Source organism: Anas platyrhynchos, chromosome 1 (assembly GCF_047663525.1).
Source record: "Anas platyrhynchos isolate ZD024472 breed Pekin duck chromosome 1, IASCAAS_PekinDuck_T2T, whole genome shotgun sequence".
NCBI lineage: Eukaryota > Metazoa > Chordata > Aves > Anseriformes > Anatidae > Anas > Anas platyrhynchos.
Genome location: NC_092587.1, coordinates 190764892 through 190785919, shown reverse-complemented (window position 1 = coordinate 190785919; position 21028 = coordinate 190764892). Strand labels below are relative to the sequence as shown.

Below are 21028 nucleotides of genomic sequence, written 5' to 3'. Positions count from 1 at the left end.
CACCAGATGATACAAAAAGGCAATCTAAGTTTCATTTTTACATTCATTTGATTCTTGTACTTATTTGAGCAGAGCTAATCCACTCAGGTCAAAACACTGTAACTCATGAAAAAAATCACAGAAAATGGCCACCAAGAAATGGGGACAAGGGCATGCCCATTTTCTTCCACCTACTTACTCTTACTTTTTACTGGGAATGACAGAATGACAAAAAAAGACTGGTGTAAGAGGTCCTTGAGCAGCTTCTTTTTTTTTTTCTCTTATCTTAGACCCTGTGCCACATTTAACAAGGTATTATAGAATATGCCAAGTCCTAATACAGTAACTAGACATAGGTGTTCTTCAGCCTTTTCCAGGTCTTTGATTTCTTATCCTCCCTCTATAGAATAAGAGATACTTTTTCAAATTCAGTTATGTTTCTAAACGCATCAAATCCTGCTTATGATCTCATGTGTTTCTGTTATTTTTATCACCAGAAATATTTATTTCTGCTTAAGTAAGTATGTATTTTATAATTTTAAGCTGGCAGTAAACTTGGAATATTAAACAGTTTCTCTACACTGCACACCCTGTTTACAGCCACAGCACTTAAAGTGTATATGCTATATTTAGCTGAAGGAAAGCTTATTACTAAACTGTTTCTTATCACTTATGAGCAGTCTGCCAATAGCTAGAACGTCTCCTATTACTGAAAGATATTCTATAAAGTTTCATTTTATAAGATTGAAATAATAATGAACAGCAGTTGCAATGATATCAGTTTCCTCTTAAAGAGCTTGAGAAATGAAAATACAGAAATAAGCAGCAGGGAAAGGCATAATGACTTAGATAATTGTAATTTAATGTTCTTTCCTTTTATCCCTTGACTCTTCTCACTGAGAAAACCAACTCTGCTTGTGTGTAATTTTTTCCCCACACAAGTGTTATTCTTCATCTTAAAAAACTTGGCTCTCATTTCACCCGTTGCCTCTTCAAGTTTTCTCTCTGTCCCCGTACACAGACACACTGATCTAGGTGCCTCCATAAAGAACATAACCTTGTATTTCATGGCATAAATTTCAAAATTAAAGGCTAAGAAGTCTGACATATTTCATAAGTAGCTATTATGGCTTCTTGTATTTCTTCAAGTTTCCACATTCACTACTGTCAAAGATGGACCATTATAGTGTTCCCCTGACAATTAGATAATTGAGGTTATAGTGTAGCTACTGATTTTTCCCTGTGTTACTAATTTGAGGAAGAAAAATCGCTATATAAATTACTTTTCATGATGTATGTTTAAATTGCCCAAAGAAACCTTAAAGTAATGGAAAATATTTATATATTATTTTTCTCCCATTGGCAATAATTAAATCTGTTTGTTGTTGTTTTCATTTGTTTGTTGGAGGTGGTGGTGTTTTTTGTTTGTTTCTTTGTTTGTTTGTGATTTATAACTTCCCATGATGAGGAGAGGAGAGGAGAGGAGAGGAGAGGAGAGGAGAGGAGAGGAGAGGAGAGGAGAGGAGAGGAGAGGAGAGGAGAGGAGAGGAGAGGAGAGGAGAGGAGAGGAGAGGAGAGGAGAGGAGAGGAGAGGAGAGGAGAGGAGAGGAGAGGAGAGGAGAGGAGAGGAGAGGAGAGGAGAGGAGAGGAGAGGAGAGGAGAGGAGAGGAGAGGAGAGGAGAGGAGAGGAGAGGAGAGGAGAGGAGAGGAGAGGAGAGGAGAGGAGAGGAGAGGAGAAAAGAAAAGAAAAGAAAAGAAAAGAGAAGAAAAGACAAGACAAGACAAGACAAGACAAGAAAAGAAAAGAAAAGACAAGAAAAGAAAAGACAAGACAAGACAAGACAAGACAAGACAAGACAAGACAAGACAAGACAAGACAAGACAAGAAAAGAAAAGAAAAGAAAAGAAAAGAAAAGAAAAGAAAAGAAAAGAAAAGAAAAGAAAAGAAAAGAAAAGAAAAGAAAAGAAAAGAAAAGAAAAGAAAAAAGAAATCTGCATATTTTATTACAGATAACTTTACTGCTCAGCTGAGCCACAGAGTTGCATTGTTTGGAGCTGTAACACACTGGTTTCCCTGGTGATCAACTAGTATATTAGCATCTAACAGAATGTCAGCCTTTCTATATCTTTCTGTAATGATTGTCAGTGAAATTACCACCTCAGTTTCCTTGGTTGATGAAATACCTTTTATATTTCTCTTCTTAGCTAAAAATGAACAGAATCAGCATTAACATTAAGGACCCTTGAATACTCCATTGCCTCTTACAGTCAATCCCAGACGTTACTGATTGTTTCAACAGGAGTATGCAATACTTACCTCTTTGCACAAAGATCATCATTTCCATTTGTAAAAGTCATGGAAAGTCAAACTTTAAACTAATCTGTCAAGTATTCTAAGGGACGCTACTGAGAGACAGAGCAATGCTCGGTGGTGAAGGGAGTTACTCCAGTGTCAATATACGTGTCAATATAACATAAAGCAATGAAATTTGGAAAAACATAAATTTGGGTTGATGATGATTGCATGAGAGAAATTAAAATGCAGTGAAACTTCATTTTATTCAATCAAAATACAATCTGTGCATTATATGACACTAAATTAGGGAAGATAACATGATTAAAAAAAACATAACAATAAATCACATGAAAAGGAGATGACAGTAACAGGGAAGAAGCAACATTTCAAGCACATAGGCTGCAGATAAGTTGATAAGGTGAAGACTAAGTGGGTGAGATTTGGCTCACCTAACCTGAGACATCTTTAATGTAAAGACAGTATTCTCTCTCTGTTTAGCTTGTAACCCATTGACAGAACTGGGGATTCTAGCAGTCATCTGACCTGTGCTAAGCATCTCCTTCAGGAAAAGATGACTCTCACACTAAAAAAGATTCACGCTTACCGTATAAAATCATACTTCCCTCTGCTGACTGTGAGAACAGTCTAGATAATTAGTTCTTTGTTGTAAATAGAATAGTTTCACCTTCTCTGTCTCACACACACAGAATTTCTAGGTTGGAAGAGACCTCAAGATCATCAAGTCCAACCTCTGACCTAACACTAACAGTCCCCACTAAACAATATCCCTAAGCTCTACATCTAAACGTCTTTTAAAGACTTCCCAGAACCATGTAAGAGAAAACTCTAACAAGACCATGGGAAGAGGCAGAAGGGCAGACTGAACAAGGTCGTAGAAGCAGGTGAATTTTAGAAGTAGGACAGGGAAAATTCTGGGAAACCAGTTCTTCAGTAAAGCTGATCCCTAGAAATACAGATAAGCAAGTGAAAAATTCTATCATTCTATCTCTAGAAAGATAGATGAACAAATGGAAAACCTGCATATGCTCCATGTGTCATGCTCCTTTCCACTCAAATCTAGGCTCAGAACTATTCATATTGGAGAATATGAAGTTTCACTGATTCCTATGATTACACTAACAAAACAAACAAACAAAAAAATCTGTAACTTTAAGCTTTTTAATTTGTTCTGAAGACCTGGAAATAATTTCTCAATGAGCACTGTCAAGGTACTTCCCTGGCTGTCTCTTCATCGGAGTTAAATTCCATGCATACTCCTCAACCTGTGATTACTGGAACACATCTCTACTTCCTGCACACCTAGTTTGCATTTCTGTGGGAAGGTACAAACATCTAAGGAGGGGTTGTTTCTCAATTGCCATCCCATGGGACCAGGATTCAGGATGGTAATGCACCTGGAGTAGGAATCTGGAAAGTGGTCTGAGGTACTGCAGTACAGACCTATGCCTTCCCAAATTTTTCATTATCCTCTTTACCTATATTTCATTCCAACTGCAAGACTAAATTACACAGTACCTCGAAACGACATATTTCTTTTATGAAAGCTGAAATGTATTCCATTTAAAGGCATACTGCAAAATTCATCCTTAAGAAGAAATTCTTGTATTTGACTCTATAAAAAAACTTTGAAGTCATTAGGATCTCCCAGTGGGCTTTTCTTTCATCTGTTTTCTGCCCTTAGTTGTAGATCTGGAAACTTAGGGAAAGGCTATGGTATATGGCAATGTGGCGTTCCACACTTTTCATTTGAATTTCATTATTCCTGTCCATGACTTCTAGTTCTGTTGCAAATGGAATACCTTTTTAACTGATATAGGACAAAGACTGAAGAAAAGGGAGATCTTCTCCATTCCAGTTTTATATTAAGGCAGCAGTCTCAGCACTCACCACAGACAGCAATTTATTTAATGTTCATATTCTATGTCATTGACTTCTCTCAATGTCTTTCTACCCATACCTTTATCCCAAATACGTCTCTGTAATTCAGTAATTAACTTACAATATTGTCATTTAGCATGGGACTCATACTACCCTGCTTTGGTCACATTAAACTCAAGCCTCTAATTTTAACTATTCAATCATAATCCTTCTGTTGTCAATGATGAGAAAAATGAACTTCCATGGTGTGATTCATTCCATCTTGAAGTCTAGAAACATCATTTTTTTACCCATTTAATACAACAGGACCCAAAAATTCATGTGTTCATTTAATCGCTTCCATGCCCAGTCTGCAGATTAATATAAAAAAAATGCTCCCATGTTATCATCATTTTTTTTTCCCTGAGAAACAGCTGAAAAACAGATTTATGTGGGTCAGGATCACCAAAGGCTTGGATGACTTAGTTTGTGAAACTCTTGGAAGACCCTGGGTGAGCTGTTATCTTCTCATGCACCATGTGCCTTTCAAAGTGCACTACAGAGTGCATGTTCCTGCCCCCAGAAAGTACTCTGTAACAGTAAAGAGATTGCACAAGTGTGTTGGCTGCTAGTGCTAAGATACTGTCTGTCAGCAGCAATAGCAAAATCCTGTTTAGCTAAAAAATAAAATTAAAAAAGTAAAATAAAAAAATCCTGTATTTTAGCATGCATAGTTTGGCATGCAGGTCAAGGATGGTATTAAATCAGTCAAGGGAGGAGGAAAGAGGTAAAATATTTTGGGCTGTCTATGGTAAAAAGATAAGAACAATTCAATATAAAATACAAATCTCATGAAAATAAATATTAAGCTGACATTGGAGACTGGAGAGAAACTGGATGGGTTATTTCATGGAGAGGCCGTGTGTGTGCTCTTTGGAATGCATTTCAGAAAGGCTGCTACTGAGCATGGTCTAAGTATGCTTGACCTGGAGGATCCCACAGGATCCCATACCTGAAGTATTGTGTTCACTTCTGGGCTCCCCAGTACCAGAGGGACCTGGGCATACTGGAGAGACCCCAACACAGAACTACCAGGACAATGAAGGCACTGGAGCATCTCTACTGTGAGGAATAGGCTGAGAGAGCTGGGGCTGCTCAGCCTGGAGAAGAGGAAGCTCAGGGGAATCTCATGCGTGTCCCTAAATCCCTGAAGGGATTATCTGTCTATATAACAATGATAGAATACTGACCTTTTCCAAATTAACCAAAATGCATGTGTTTTCTTGATGTGTGAATAGAAACCAAAGCTTAGGCCTGTTTGCATTTTCAAGTTTTCTATATGATCTTCCACCGCACAGAAAAGCTTTTAAATGCAGTTCAATTGTATGACATTGTGAAGCTTGAAAACATCTGTTAGCTTAAAGTACTTTGAGCTGGTTTTTTTTTTTTTGTTGTTGTTGTTGTTGTTGTATGTTTGTTTGTTTTTCCAGAAATGAATTTTACATGTTGGATACAGTATAATTTATAGATTTCCTCAAATCTTTGGGATACTTTAAGAAAAATCCTATTCTTTAAGAGCTGCAAGTTTTCAAAATAGCATTCAGGAATCATCTTCTTAAGTTTCTTAGTGTTTGGCTCTCTTAGCTTGTGCCTTTCAATTTTTCAAAATTAACTCCTAAGCAATGAAAACTTATTCCTCAGTTTCAAGGTAACTCTGCAATGCTTTTGTGATGTTGAATTTTGCTTTTGGGAATAGTTCAGTGTATGGAAAACCCCTCCCAAGTCAGCAGAAGTGGATTCCAAGTGCCTCTCTATGAAGTTCAGTTCATCTGGTAAAGCTCATTTTTAAAAGAAGTATCTTACTACAAATCCCAGCTCCTTTCCCAAGAGTCTAATTATGAATCAATTGCTCTTACCAGGCCTGAGGGCATTTTATTTTTAGTGAGTTTAATGATGCCACATGCCGGCAAGTTCATGAGCATATTACCAGAAGAGTTTTATTCAAACTTCTTTCTCTAGCACCTACTTAGCAGTTTTAAGCCTAAATCTTACAGTATCCAGCATATGGAGGAATTCTTTTATCTACACATTAATTCATTCAGAGTGCTGTTTTCTTTATGAAAGGAAAATAGACAAATGGTTCTTGCTGTGTAGACAACATCTAGTATTTTAAAATTTGGGTGTGGGTTTTTGTTCTTCTTCTTTTTTTTTTTTTTTTTTTTTTTTCCCACCGGTTAAAATACAGACATGCAGGCACTTGGATGTCCACAAATCGATGGGGCCGGATGGGATCCACCCAAGGGTACTGAGAGAACTGGCAGAGGAGCTGGCCAAGCCCCTATCCATCATTTATCAGCAGTCCTGGCTATCGGGGGAGGTCCCAGCTGACTGGCGACTAGCAAATGTGACGCCCATCTACAAGAAGGGCCGGAGGGCAGACCCGGGGAACTACAGGCCGGTCAGTTTGACCTCAGTACCAGGGAAGCTCATGGAGCAGATCCTCTTGGGAGTCATCATGCGGCACTTGAAGGGCAAGCAGGCGATCAGGCCCAGCCAGCATGGGTTTATGGAAGGCAGGTCCTGCTTGACGAACCTGATCTCCTTCTACGACAAAGTGACGCGCTGGGTGGATGAGGGAAAGGCTGTGGATGTGGTCTACCTTGACTTCAGCAAGGCTTTTGACACCGTCTCCCACAGCATTCTCCTCAAGAAACTGGCTGCTCTTGGCTTGGACTGGCGCACGCTTCGTTGGGTTAGAAACTGGCTGGATAGCCGGGCCCAAAGAGTCATAGTAAATGGAGCCAAGTCCAGTTGGAGGCCAGTCACTAGTGGCGTCCCCCAGGGCTCGGTGCTGGGGCCGGTCCTCTTTAACATCTTCATCAATGATCTGGATGACGGCACTGAGTGCACCCTCAGTAAGTTTGCAGATGACACCAAGCTAGGTGCGTGCGTCGATCTGCTCGAGGGTAGGAAGGCTCTGCAGGAGGATCTGGATAGGCTGCACCGATGGGCTGAGGTCAACTGTATGAAGTTCAACAAGGCCAAGTGCCGGGTCCTGCACCTGGGGCGCAATAACCCCAAGCAGAACTACAGGCTGGGAGAGGAATGGTTGGAGAGCTGCCTGGCAGAGAAGGACCTGGGAGTGATGGTGGACAGTCGGCTGAATATGAGCCAGCAGTGTGCTCAGGTGGCCAAGAAGGCCAACGGCATCCTGGCTTGTATCAGAAACACTGTGACCAGCAGGGCTAGGGAGGTGATCGTCCCCCTGTACTCGGCTCTGGTGAGGCCGCACCTCGAGTACTGTGTTCAGTTTTGGGCCCCTCGCTACAAGAAGGACATCGAGGTGCTTGAGCGGGTCCAAAGAAGGGCGACGAAGCTGGTGAGGGGCCTGGAGAGCAAGTCCTATGAGGAGCGGCTGAAGGAGCTGGGCTTGTTCAGCCTAGAGAAGAGGAGGCTCAGGGGTGACCTTATTGCTCTGTATAAGTACATTAAAGGAGGCTGTAGAGATGTGGGGGTTGGCCTGTTCTCCCATGTGCCTGGTGACAGGACGAGGGGGAATGGGCTAAAGTTACGCCAGGGGAGTTTTAGGTTAGATGTTAGGAAGAATTTCTTTACTGAAAGTGTTGTGAGGCACTGGAACGGGCTGCCCAGGGAGGTGGTGGAGTCACCATCCCTGGAAGTCTTCAAAAGACGTTTAGATGTAGAGCTTAGGGATATGGTTTAGTGGGGACTGTTAGTGTTAGGTTAGAGGTTGGACTCGATGTTCTTGAGGTCTCTTCCAACCTAGAAATTCTGTGATTCTGTGATGCAAGAAGAATTACAGTTTACATTATACCAACATTAGGTTTGCCCACAACAGTCATGGAACACATAAGTCAGTGCATAAATGATTTCTCTCTTTTGTGGGAAGTATGAAACTGCAAAAATCACATTGAATGTTTACGGTGAATAAAAAATGTTCTGGTTGGCATTCTGCCTTGTGTGAGGTAGTTGCAATGTCATAGTAATGAACTGTCTAATGAAATAAGCAACCATTAAAATAATCATGTATAACTTAAGACACACATTTCAGTTTAATGTGATAGGCCTTTTCCAGCAGTAAGAAGGGTCTTAGATTGCTGTAGCTACCCCTAATATTAAAACTACTGCTGAACAGCAACCTCATCAAGATTATATGAGCTTTCATTTATCTGTCTTGAAATTTCTATATTCTCCTAACTTCCCTAAGTATCTCCCACATTCATTTCAGAAATTAGGGTACATCTTATGAATACTATTTGAAAGAATGCAAAACATTGCATCATGGAGGGCTGATGTATATGAAGGGCCAGCCTTAAGTTGTCAGGATTGTGCTAAGTATCCTCTAGGTCTGGGACAATACTGGACTGTTGAAATGGAAGTAGTTTAGACTGATGGAAACTGAAATTTTCCAGTCCTTCAGAGGGACTAAAATTTAAATGGCTGATAAATGTGACACAAGAAAACAAAGGACTTAGCTATTAATGGTGGGTTTTAAAAAACATAACATCGGGGAGACTTGCATGCTCTAACAGGGCACACTCCTGGCCATGGTTCTTTTCTAGCCACTGCAATTGGGCTTTCTTCTAAGCATGGAGCAGGGAGCCCCAAAGGAGGATAGACTTCTGGGTGCTGCCCAAACAAAAAGTCAGGATGTCGCCAGTGTCCACACACAAACTGAGGACATGGGAAGCACTCCCACAACCAGCGAGCTGGACTTAGGCTCTAAGGCTCCCAGACAGTCTGAGGGAAGTGGAACGGTACACTTAAAAACAAATGTGGGCTTCTCAGGTAAGAGAAAAGTGGAAGGACCTATACATTTCTCTAAAAAGAGAAAGAGAAGGAAACATATACAAGCACAGTATTCCTGAAGAAATCGTACACAGAAGCACAAGTCCTCGACTCTTAAGAGGATTCTTGGGTGATTAATTGCCTAGATCAGGGGAACGTGCACAGATGCTTTAGGGCTTTGTGCAGGTCTGTATGTTTATAAAGTAAAGAATGACTCTTCTGGAGCCTGCATATCTGTTTACCTCATTTGTACATCTCCCTAAAGACAAAAAGTGTAAATCCACCACAAGGCTGCAAAACAAATACAGGCTTAAAGTAATTGGAGGTCTTGAAATATCCTGGAGCTCTCTGGTAAAAATAATGCAGATGTGCAGGGTGATTTCATACAGAAAGGAACCTTCTGAGTTTTGTTTTTTTAAACATAAACCCCAAACAGTTCTGATTTCCCCCCAAAGTATAGGCACCCCAGCATTGCCCTGTCTCCATAATGGAGTGAGATGCTCTGTGTGACAGCAAAGTCCATGCAGAGGCAGATAGCTAGAGAAAGTCAGTGATATAGCCTACTCAGAGCAAGGAAAGCAAGAAGGTTCATAAGTTCTCTGTGGTGGGACCCGAACAGAGCAGTCTGCTAAAGGGCAGCTCTACACATATGGGTGGCACCACAGAGAGAGAGTTTCTGCATGATGGGGATTTTCTTCTATTATCCAATCTAGCCTGACTTTAAATTAACAAGAAGAAGCAACACTTGCTGCATCAGTAATCCCCAAACTTGCATCTATTTATCTTTAAATAGGCATATTATTATATTTTCTGTATATACTATCACTCATAGAAGAGTATCAGTATAGTTTATACATTTTAATTGCATTTCATATAATCTTCATTCTGTAGATGCTTCTGCTGAAGCTAAAAGAATTTGAATCCCTTTCAAAGTAGATAGGTAGTTGCATTGAACACACAAGGTTAAAACCGAGGAAGTGATGGAAAGAAGACAAAAGTAGTGGCCATAAATTTTACATGAAAACTTGAAAAGTATTTTTTTTAACTTGTGGAACATTAAGCTTGCAAAACTTCAGAACAGTCTGAAGCTCATGAATTCCTGTCATCACAGTATTCTTTAGTCATTATAGCACCAACAATAAACTTAATTACTTATATGTGATTGTGTAGAAATATCTTACACCAGGGAGGATAGTTAAGGAAGTAGGAAAGTACTTAAATTTCCTTTTTGTTATAATTTGTTTTGTTTTAACTAAAAATGAATACTGATTTCTGCTGGTTGAAAATGCAGCAGAATCAGTTATACAACAGAAGATGTACAGCAAATAAATTTTGTCAGCTGACAATAGTTCATTGCCCAAAACATTTAAGACTGCGCAGTTATGAAAAGTGGGACTCATCATTTCGCAGAAAGTGAAATTCAGGGTTAGGAGAAAATCCACCTTGGAGAAATGTCTTCAACAACAAATGTTGCACTGTCCAGAGAAAGGACCAAGAAACCCAGCCAACATACACAGCCAAGCAGCCAATGAATGTATGACGAAAAAAATGGCCACAACACATGCTGTCTTTACTGTACACAGTAGTTAAAAGACAAAGAAGAGGAATGGGTTTGTTTCAGGAAAGTAACAGAGGGGAAAAGAGTTAAGAAAGTAGGCCTACGCAGGCAAAAAGACTCAACAACAAAAGTATCTAAAATGAGCCTATATCAAAGACATTATTTAGAGAGAGAAACAGAGGCTGCAGGAAGCTTGAACATGGAAGATATCAGCCTGCAGGGATAAGTTTTAAATGCTAGCCATGGCTGCAGCATATCTAAATAGCTTTTTTAATAAATAGGTGGCTTAGCTGAGGCATCGTTTCCCAGCTCTTGGCTCACAAATGACAGGAATTCAGATACAAAGAAAAACAGGTCAAAACAAAGATACAGTCAAGTCAACCAGTATATACTTTATCCAAAGCAATTGCTTTCAAAATGTATTGAGATCTTATCTTTCTTAGTACTTTTTCTCCTGGAGCCCATGTTTCTACCTGCATGTCCACAGACACTGACTTACTAAGCAGCTCAGGTCTTCAAATCTGCAACTGCATTGCTATAATTTGCACTCCCTGCTTGACAGCATCCTTTTCTCCCACTCCTCAGTACCACGCCAAACATGATTAGCTCAGATAGTCAGCAGCACCAGTTCCCAAAGGCATTGCCAGGTCTCAGTTCTCTCGCATCCTCTCTCCTTTGTGATTACCCCAGGAGTGTCCCTATTCATCTTTTTATCAAAGCTATATGTAAGCAGATTCTTTCTAAAGTTTCACTCTCTAAAACCCAAATTGCTAGAACTGTCACCCAGGCTTGTATCATGATGCATCTCAATTACTGTGATGTTCTCCTTCAGCCTGTAGGAATGTAATCTGTCATCCCTAGTATCCATTTAAAATTCTGCTGTGAAGTTTATTTTCAGAGCCCGTCATTTTCCTGTGTCATTCATACTTGCACTTCCATCCACTGGATACCCTTTCCCTGTGTCATCAGTTATAGCCACTTACGTTCATTTCCAAGGTATTTCAAAGTCTGATTCATCCCCCTTCAGCCCTCAACAAACATTTCTTATTCTTCAAACAACAGATCATTATGCTTGCCCTCCATGTTCTACTTGTTAAATACAGGCATCTTTGTTCTTCTTTCCGTGTCATACTTCTCTGTAAATATTCCTGAATGAATAGTGTGAGACAATTGAAAAGTATTAGGTTCATTACATTCATTGTCTGACTCCAAAATTAGAAGCACTGAGGTTCTGAATTTGAAATGCTGTAACAGTAAAGCTGGGTGAATAATTTACAGCATGAAATCTATTTAATGAATTTTGCTTAATTTTATGTTTACAAAATGACAAATTTGGTATTCAAAAGTACTCTCCAAATAATCTTTGCAAATTATTCTTTCCATGTTGCTTCAACACAAGCAAATTTGAAAATTGTTGTGTTTTGATGTATATATAATATAGGTCACAAGATGAATTTCTGTAGCCTAGTTACAGGACAATATCTTAGAGGCAGGCTGCAGGTACAAACACTGGTGATTACATATCTAAAATTCACTGCTTGACAATAACTTCTAAAATTATAGTTGTGGTGTTGATCATACTTATTAATAAAATAAGCTTCCAGAATATCATCTGAAACAAATGAAAAATGTAAACACATGAGCTATTTTTATTTAAAAATGCAAATGCTTTTTCAAAAGGAATTGTCATTTTATTTTAAGCCTGTTTCTCTAAGGAAATAAAAGAGGGTTCGGAGGGTTCGATGCCTGGGTTTTCTGTCTTTCTGTAATGCTTAACTGAGTCATTTTCACCTAACCTCACAGTAACTTTCTTAGACTCCTAGTTATAAGGAAAAAGGGACAAAAAAAAAAAAAAAAAAAAAAAAGAAGAAGAAGAACAACAACAACAACAACAACAACAAAAAGTAGAGATTTCAAAGACCGAGTTCTCACAGGTTGGGAGATCCATGACTGGATGGATGTAGGAGATTCAGAACAGTGTCCCCAGCAGTGGAACTGACTGTCGTGTGAGCCCGGCAGCAACACGATCTCGTTGGCACTCTGGGCTCAGCGATCAGCAAGCAGGGTAGGCACACACAGCTCCAAGTAACCACAGCACACATCATCCTGCTCAGTGGGAGGGGGGCTGTGGAGCAAATTCAGTGGTGGTGGGGCTTTAGGGATGCTCAGGGGAGAGTAGGGAGATGAACAAAAACCTGGGATGAAGTGATCTGAGGAAGAACTAGCTCCATTAAGGCAGTAACAGTGGGGAAAAGGTGTTAGATACCCTTCCACAGAAAAATAGACTTTGTTTATTACTCTGCTCATAAAATTACGGGGGGGGGGGGGGGGGGGGGGGCGGGTAATTTTCTTTGGAGTACTTGTACCTTTTCAGGATGCACAAATCTTACTTTGCCTATCTGAGCAACCATCATATTATTTCACTGGTCAGGACAATATTGCTGTGCAGTAACATCTTTCATACAAAGCGGCGCAAAGCTAGGTGAAGGGCAGTAATACATGGTCTAAATGACATAATATTTGTGAGTTATGTAAAAATATTCCTTAGAATCATAGAATCATTAAGGCTGGAAAAGACCTCCAAGATCATCTGGTCCAACCATCCCCCTACCAGCAATATTACCCGCTAAACTATGTCCTTAAACACTACGTCCAACCTTTCCTTAAACACCCCCAGGGACAGCGGAGTCAGCCTGGATTCATCCTGCATAGTGTTCTCACAGGACTCAGCCAACCTTCCTTCCAAACAGGTCAGAGAGTATGGGATACTTTACTTCCTACTGCTACGCAACTGCAGTTTTTAACAAAAAATGTCCTGAATGCCTCAAAACAGTTATCTAAAATAAATCATCTGGGAAAACACTAACTACACCCATGTACCAGATACAGCATGTGAAACAGGGTCACTAGATATGGCGCACAGCTGTGGGTCAGAAGTCTCTCAAGTCACATTCTCAGAATTGGCTTGAGAACCAGTGCTTTAACAGTAGATTAATACAAACCAAGATCAAACTTCCAATCTTTTCCAGCTATAACACCACAAACATTTTCAAATGATGGTCACTACCTTCTGTTGTAGCCCTCTTCTAGTATGTCATTTGGCTTCTGAGCAGGGGTGAAGGTGTTTTTAGTTTTTTGTTTCTCACTGCTCTAGTCTGCTGGTCAGATGCAATAAATTATACTAATCTCCCTATGTTGAGTGTGTTTTGCCCATGATGGTAACTGTTGAGTGATCTTCCTGTCTCTATCTCAGCCCTTGAGCCCTTTCCCTCATATTTTCTCCTCCGTTTTCTTTTAGGACATGGAATGAGATTTGTGGTGGTGTTCAACTGCCATGCATGGTAAAATCACTAAAATGGAAAACAGCTGTCTTCTTCCTTGTTTTCAGTGGAAGTTTAAATCCTTTATTACCCTCTTTTTAAGTGAATGCCTTGTTCTTTATGAAAATTTCTAATTTATGGAAAATCATAAATTAATAATAAATTAATAAAAATAAATTAATAGAATTAATTTATCGAAAATATAAGTGTCTGAAACTGAAAACATTCAGGTTTCCACTGAAACAGAAAATATTTGAGTGCCTTCCAGGAGATGCATTTTGGGCTACGATCATCACTATGGACTTCATCACCCTTAGTACACTATGACCAATGTGTCACTTAAAGGAAACCAGACTATATAACCGGACTATAACACAGGAGGTGTATGTCCCTGTAAGAAAACAGCAATATGGCATATATTCCTATGGGAGAACCACAATGACTTCTCATTATCAAAGTATTTGATCTTCAGTGGATATATTTCAAATTTATTTTTTCCTGTGAAAAAAAAATTGCCTTTCCCATTTTTATAGGCAAAGTCTGTAATTTAAGAAGGTGGCTACTGGTAAGTTTTTTCTATCTCAATTTCAATTAGATTTTTCTAACTTAGAGCTTGAGCTGTTACCTTGTAGATGTCCAGGAATCCACACTGATGGTCAAACCGTGTGTAGAGTTCATTCAGCATGCTGATGACCTGCATGGGTGTGCACTGTGCGCAGATGGCAGTGAAGCCAACAATGTCTGAAAAGAGCATGGTGACATCATCAAATTTCCTGGCCTGAACCTGCTGCCCCTGCCACAATTGCTGAGCCACTTCTTCAGGGAAAATAGATATAAGGAGATCTACTGTTTTCTTTTTCTCCTCTTCCAGGGCTTTGTGTGTGCATTCTAGTGTTGCCTTCAGCTTATCCATTCGTTTTTTCAAGCCATCTTGGGCCTTCGCTTGCTCCCCAACCAGTATGACATCGCGAGTAGCATCATGGATAGGAATGTCTGAAAGGTGGAGGCCTCGGCCCATCAGTTCATCCAGCTTGTCCACACAGGGGGATCCCAGAAACAAAATTGAATTTGATTCTGGCACATGAATCATTTGTCCTTTAATTTCCATCACCTAAAAAAATAAAAATAAAAATAGTTTAGAAAAGTAAAAATCGGTTTATAGGTGGATCTCCATTCTACCTTTCCCCTATTTACTCTTCAGATAAAATGATCGACTCTTATAACACCTATTCAAGTAATGAGACTCACATAGTCTACCCACTAAAGTGAGTCATAAAATATCCTATACTCACACAAAAATATTCCCAAATCAGATGTCAGACTCCATTCCAGCCCAATTAAATATGAAAGCAATCACAATGACATGTATTTCTCAGAAATACTGTTTCTAAGTTTTGCTCCTAGAATGTACCTCGTCTTAAATCCAAATTCCAGAATAGCTTCTTCTCTGTTAATTAGATACAAATTCTAAAACTATAAAATGAAAAGGAAGATACAACCATCTGAAAGCAAACCAGTTAAATAGTGAAGTAGTTCTTTTTCAGCAAACAGGTACTAATTCAAATGTGGCCATGCCATTCAGTAGTAAAATAAGAACAGACATGAGAAAGAATTCTATAAAATAATGAATGGCATGGAAAAGGTGCATCAGTGCTCCTATTTCTATTTGTCTTCTTTTATATGCAGAGTACTTGAAGGGTGATATTCTGTTAGAGTTTGCAGATTTCTTGCTGACACAGATCTGTATAATTTGTATTTGCAGATCAGAAGAAGGAATAGTAAGAAAGGAGCACCAGAAAAGATCAAGGGGTCCATTGCACTGTTTTACAGATTTTGCATTTGCCTGCTAAATGGCAAGGCATCCCATCTTTTGAATGATGTCCAGTGATTGATAATGAATGAGGTCCTTGCTTGTTACCATTTGCACCAAGACAGCAGTTCAGCACCAGTTCAATATCAGATGGAAATGCACAATGAAACTCAACTGTAATGATATATTTCAAGTTTGGGGCTACACACATTCTGATTTTTATCAACTTACTCAGGTCACACAAGAGAATCTGTCAGTTATGGCACTATTTTTTCACCGGATAAAAGAATTATAAATAAATAAATAAATAAGATAAACATATTTTGCTTAAGCAGAAAAGAATTAAATAGGGTAAAGTAGCCATCTTTGTAAACACAGCCTCCCATAATCTTGGCCATGAACCATATTCACTGTTAATGTTTTCATTTCAGGAGTACACAAAGAGCAGGGCAGTACTGAACTAGGTGACCTAAAAAAATACAGTCTTTAACCCAAGGACCTCAGAGTCAAAACAGATGCAACAAACACACTTCGTGCATCTAAGCAAAGAATTCTCATAAGTGTTAGGCACCATAACGTCTTAATTCTGTATTTTTATATTCCACAAAATCCCTCCTGAAACAAAAAGGTGTCCTCCAGTCACACTTTCATGCTTCATGCAGGCATTTTCTCATCTTCACATGATTCAACATTTAATCCGCCTTCCATCCATTATCCCTCTAAGCAAAATAGGAAATCCTCAGGCAGAGAACCCAGAGGTGTCTGTAATAGCAATGTGATTTAAGCATCCAGAGGTCTGGAAGCTCCTGCTGTGTTGACAGCTACTCCTGCATGGGACCTTCTGTGTTTGGGGGAGAAGTAGGGAAGCTCCTGTTTCTATTAGGAATTTACTACATCAAGTAATATGCTGTTATTGCAGATCCTACTGACAATATGAGGACAAGCCTATCCTGTCCCCGTGTCTCTGCTTCCATTGAAGCATATCCCATCCTGCCAGCAACCCAGCACATGCAACTTCTGATGTCAGCCATGGAACTCAGCAAATACAAGAAAATAAAAGAAATTAAAATTGTAAATTTCCCAAATTTATATTCCCACATACCTACTAATATCTACATTTCTAAGCCTTACTTCCTAAACTTTGTTCTGGGAGAGCAATCTCTGGGAGGAAGCTGATCAGCTACCTAGCTGGGCAGATTTTACTGCTCCAAGACTAATTGTTCTTTTTAATTTTTAAAACATATGGCTCCCTTCTTAACACATAAGGGAAATAGATGCTTTCTTCATGCATACAGCCTCATGCTGTCAAAGGACACACGAAATTGTTTTAACTCTGAAGTGCAAATTGCTAAATGTGAAATACATAATATTCCTACATTATCTAGATTTCTATATTTTCTTCTTACTTTTTGACCCTTTCCAGAGAGTTTTTCTTTTTTATTTATGTCTAGAACATCACCGGTGTACAAAATAAATGTACCTCATATTATCACTTCTCTTTTCCACCTCCAGGTGAAAAGAGGATGTCAGTTCAGGAGGTAAGAGTGTGACCACGGCCCCTGGTTTGCCTGACCCATCAGCAAGGCAAGCCACCTGGCTTGGAGCCGTGCTTCTCCTCACAACCTGCTGTGAGACTAGTGCACCCCTCTGTGCTCCTGCTTCTCTTTTGTCAATTTTAGGTGTTAAACTCTTTGATGTGTTCTCTATCTGTGTGAATATATTGTGCCAACCATCCCCGAGTGGCTTCTTCCCCGGGAACACTGATCAAGTGACTAACACAGTAAGCGGACACTCCAGAGTCCTCTGCTCTGCCTCTGGGTAACCCCAGGCAAATTATCAAGTCTGAGTGCTTATTTATGCTTTCAGCACAGCAGGAACAATGATATCGACCTCCCTATAACACATTTTGAGACTTCTGCCTGAGAATCAGTGAAAGACAAGGGCAGTTCTGTAAAATGCCTAACTAATAATAGCCTGTTCTCTGCCCAAGTGAGCTGAGCCCCTGCCTCAACAGGGTTGAGGGTTTCTACAGCATGTTGAGAAACATCTACGAAGGAACTGCTCAGTTTCCTAAAAGTGTCTGTTGCAGTTTAACCCAGCAGAAAGCTAAGTACTACACAGCCACAGTTGGATGGGGAACTGGAAAAGAAAAGGTAAAACTCATGGGTTGAGATAGAAATAGTTTAACAGGAAAGAAAAGGAAGGGATGATGATGATAATAATAATGATAATGATAATGATAATGATGATGATGATGATAATAATAATAATAAAGAATATACAAAGTAAGTGATGCATAATGTGATTGCTTACTACCTGCTGAGTGATTGCCAGATAGTCCCACAGCACTGGCTGCCCCCCAACCAGCCCTCCCAGTTTTATTGTTCCCTACGGTTAGGGAAAAAGGGATGTCCTATGAGTAGGACATCATACTACTCATGTCCTACTCATAGGACATCCCTTTGGCCAGCTCCTGGCTGTGTCCCCTCCCAGCTCCTTGTGCACCCCCAGGTACCTTGCTGGCAGGGCAGCACCAGGAGCTGAACAGTCCTTGGCTCTGTGTGAGTGCTGCTCTGCAACAACTAAAAAAATCAATGTATTACTAACATTATTCTTCTCCTAAATCCAGAACACAACACCATACCAGCCTCCATGGAAAAAATTAACTCCATCTCAGCTGAAACAGGACAGCATCAAATGTTCAATGTTATTTAGACTTTACTCTCTGAAGATTTTTATCATTTGCGCTGCTTAACAGGAATTGTTGATACTTTCTATCATTCTTTGCATGTCATATTAGTGATTTTAGTGATTCTTGATGTTGGTTGTTTCTTTTTTTTTTTTTTTTCTTTTTCTAGACTATCCTGCTAACCTCTTCAAGAGGATATGCAGAAAAAAAGTTGTCTCAGCTTACCTGGGGAGACACACCTTCACAAGGTACAGCAACAGAGAATAGCAAAGACTACATCCTTCTGCTCAGTCTTTACAAAGTCCTCTCCCTTCCAAAGAAGTTTCAGAGATAATTCAGACCTATTCTAGTGAGCTTTGAACTGCAGCTATGATCCAGCAGAATCTCCTTTCTTTCCTTTGGAGTGCCTCTCCACTTCTCTGTATCTCGAAGTATAACTGAATAAAATGGAACATGGGGTTTTCTTGAAGCTAACCATAGCAAGTTGCACTTCTAGGCAGCTCCCCAGAGCTGGACAGCTCTACACCCAGACCATAAGCCTACAGGCAACCAGGATTACATCATCTGTCTTTATTGTAAGCATGGAAAGATTGAAACACTTCTGTCATCTGTTATATTTCATTACTGCTACATTTTATTGCATTCCTGTCTCTTTAATTATCTTCTCACAGAATAAAATGAGAATAATTCCACTGTTTTCAGAGGACATTTTCTGATCTAGTGGTATAATGGAATAGGAAACATTTTGAAATGAGCAACTGCATCTAATGTTTTACAGGATTACATTGCTGTGAAATCCTAAGTAGCTCCAGGAAATAAATAATAATAATAATAAATGTTGCTGTTTTACTCACGCTGCAAACCCACTGCAAAGAAAATGGAGCACACAAAGAAAAGTCCCTTATGCTCCAGGACTCTTCCAGCCTCCCTCTCCCAAAAGACCCACCCAGGGAACACCGGCAGACTAAAGCTGCTGTTTGACAACATGAGACAGTCTCCTACTGTGCTGTACACCAACAGCTACCTCAACAGGTACATGTCATTCCAGCTCTGCAAGCTCTTGGTTCACACCACACTAGGATTAAGTATGGATCATCTGCAAAATACTAATGGGAACGTGAGGCAGTATTTTTGAGAAAGACTCAAGGGTTTACGAATTAATTTTCTTTGCTGTTAGGCCTGGCCCATGTATTCTGCAGCCTCTGCAATCTTCCCACAAATTTCAGTGGAGCTTCTGCTCTGACTTTGATCAGTACATAATCCTTTCTGAATTGTTATAAAAGCTTTCTGTTTTTAGGGTTCTTTTCTTATTAGGAGTGGGTTAGGAAACTCAGAGCGCTGCGTCACACTTTTGTAAACAGTTGCACTCACATGTTTGACTTCACTCAATGAACAAAATCAATGACAATAAACAGACCTTCTTGTTTAAAAGGCATATTATTAATTAGAGAATTGGGGTATCTGAGGGAAAATCAGCTTGTCACAAAGAAGCCTGGACACCTTCACACATTTCAAGGTACAAAGAAAATAACATATGCTCATTAAAAAAAAAAAAAAGAAAAGAAAAAAAAAAAAAAAAAAAAAAAAAAGAAGAAGACCATTACTTCATATTGAGGATGAAAGTATAGGGTAACTTCTAGAAAGGTGAATTAGCTGCTAACCTAAAATCTAAACCAGCTGTGTTCACTTCTTTGAATACTTCTTTGAATACCCTTTTGGATACATGACAGTGTCCTGTGGACATTTACAGCAAGATATTCCAAAGTATTTGGAAGTTAGGGGTTTAGGGGATTTTGTGAGCACTGGACAAGGAAGACAGTAACTTCTCAAAAATAAAATAATGACTTGGTTGGCATGTTTCCAGGTGATGCATTTAGAAGAATGGCTGCAACTACAATGAAGACAACGAAATTCAAAATCTCTTAAATTGTAGAAATGGGCTAAGAATGGGATTCCAAACAATGAATAAAGTAAAACAGAATAATCAAATACAAAAATAAATGCAGAATAACAGTTTCTAAGAAGATGTCTCGGAGTCTACAGAGTAGAAGAGAAGAATGTAAGACAACAAGTCATGCTGTCATTAAGAATGAAAACATTTTACGAGGCTATATAAACAATTATATAGCTTGCAAAACATAGGAAGTAATCCTCCTCTGACCACCAGTGTTCAGGTCCCAGATGGATGAATGTGTTCATGTTTAGCACAACACTTAAAGAAAGAAATAAAGAGATGGATCAATTGGAGATTGTATGAATTTGATGAAATGTCTAGAAAATATGACATTTTAAAAAAAAAAATAAAAAAAATACAAAAATAAAAAAAAATAAAACACAGATGTTTTACCCCAGAGAAGAAAAGTCTCAGGACTGGGATATGAAATTCTTCAAACATACTAAGAGCTAATGCAAAGAAGACAGACTGTTTTGTGTTTGTACACATCCAATGGGAAAAACTTTATGGAGAAGGACTTGGTGTTCGTGGTAGACACCACGCTCAACATGATCTAGCAATGTATCCTTGTGGCAAAGAAAGCTAATGGTACCCTGGTCTGCATTAAGAGGAGTGCTGCCAGAAGGTTGAGAGAGATGATCCTTCCCCTCTACTCAGCACTGGTGAGGCCACATCTGGAGTACTGTATTCAGTTCTGGGCTCCCCAGTACAAGAGGCACATGGACATACCAGTGT

The 21028-nt window shown here is 39.5% G+C and overlaps 1 protein-coding gene across 2 annotated transcripts in view; it reads right to left on the bottom strand.

Annotated features, from left to right (window-relative positions):
* The window catches only part of GUCY1A2 (guanylate cyclase 1 soluble subunit alpha 2), a 172683-nt gene that overhangs the window by 68779 nt on the left and 82876 nt on the right, over positions 1-21028 (bottom strand). For both annotated transcript variants that reach the window (XR_005264040.2, XM_038175780.2), the window contains exon 5: positions 14466-14951. Coding sequence is in view for 1 of the 2 variants with exons in the window: in XM_038175780.2 (XP_038031708.1) it covers positions 14466-14951 (486 nt within the window). In the remaining variant the exon portion in view is untranslated. The remainder of the gene's footprint in view (positions 1-14465; positions 14952-21028) is intronic.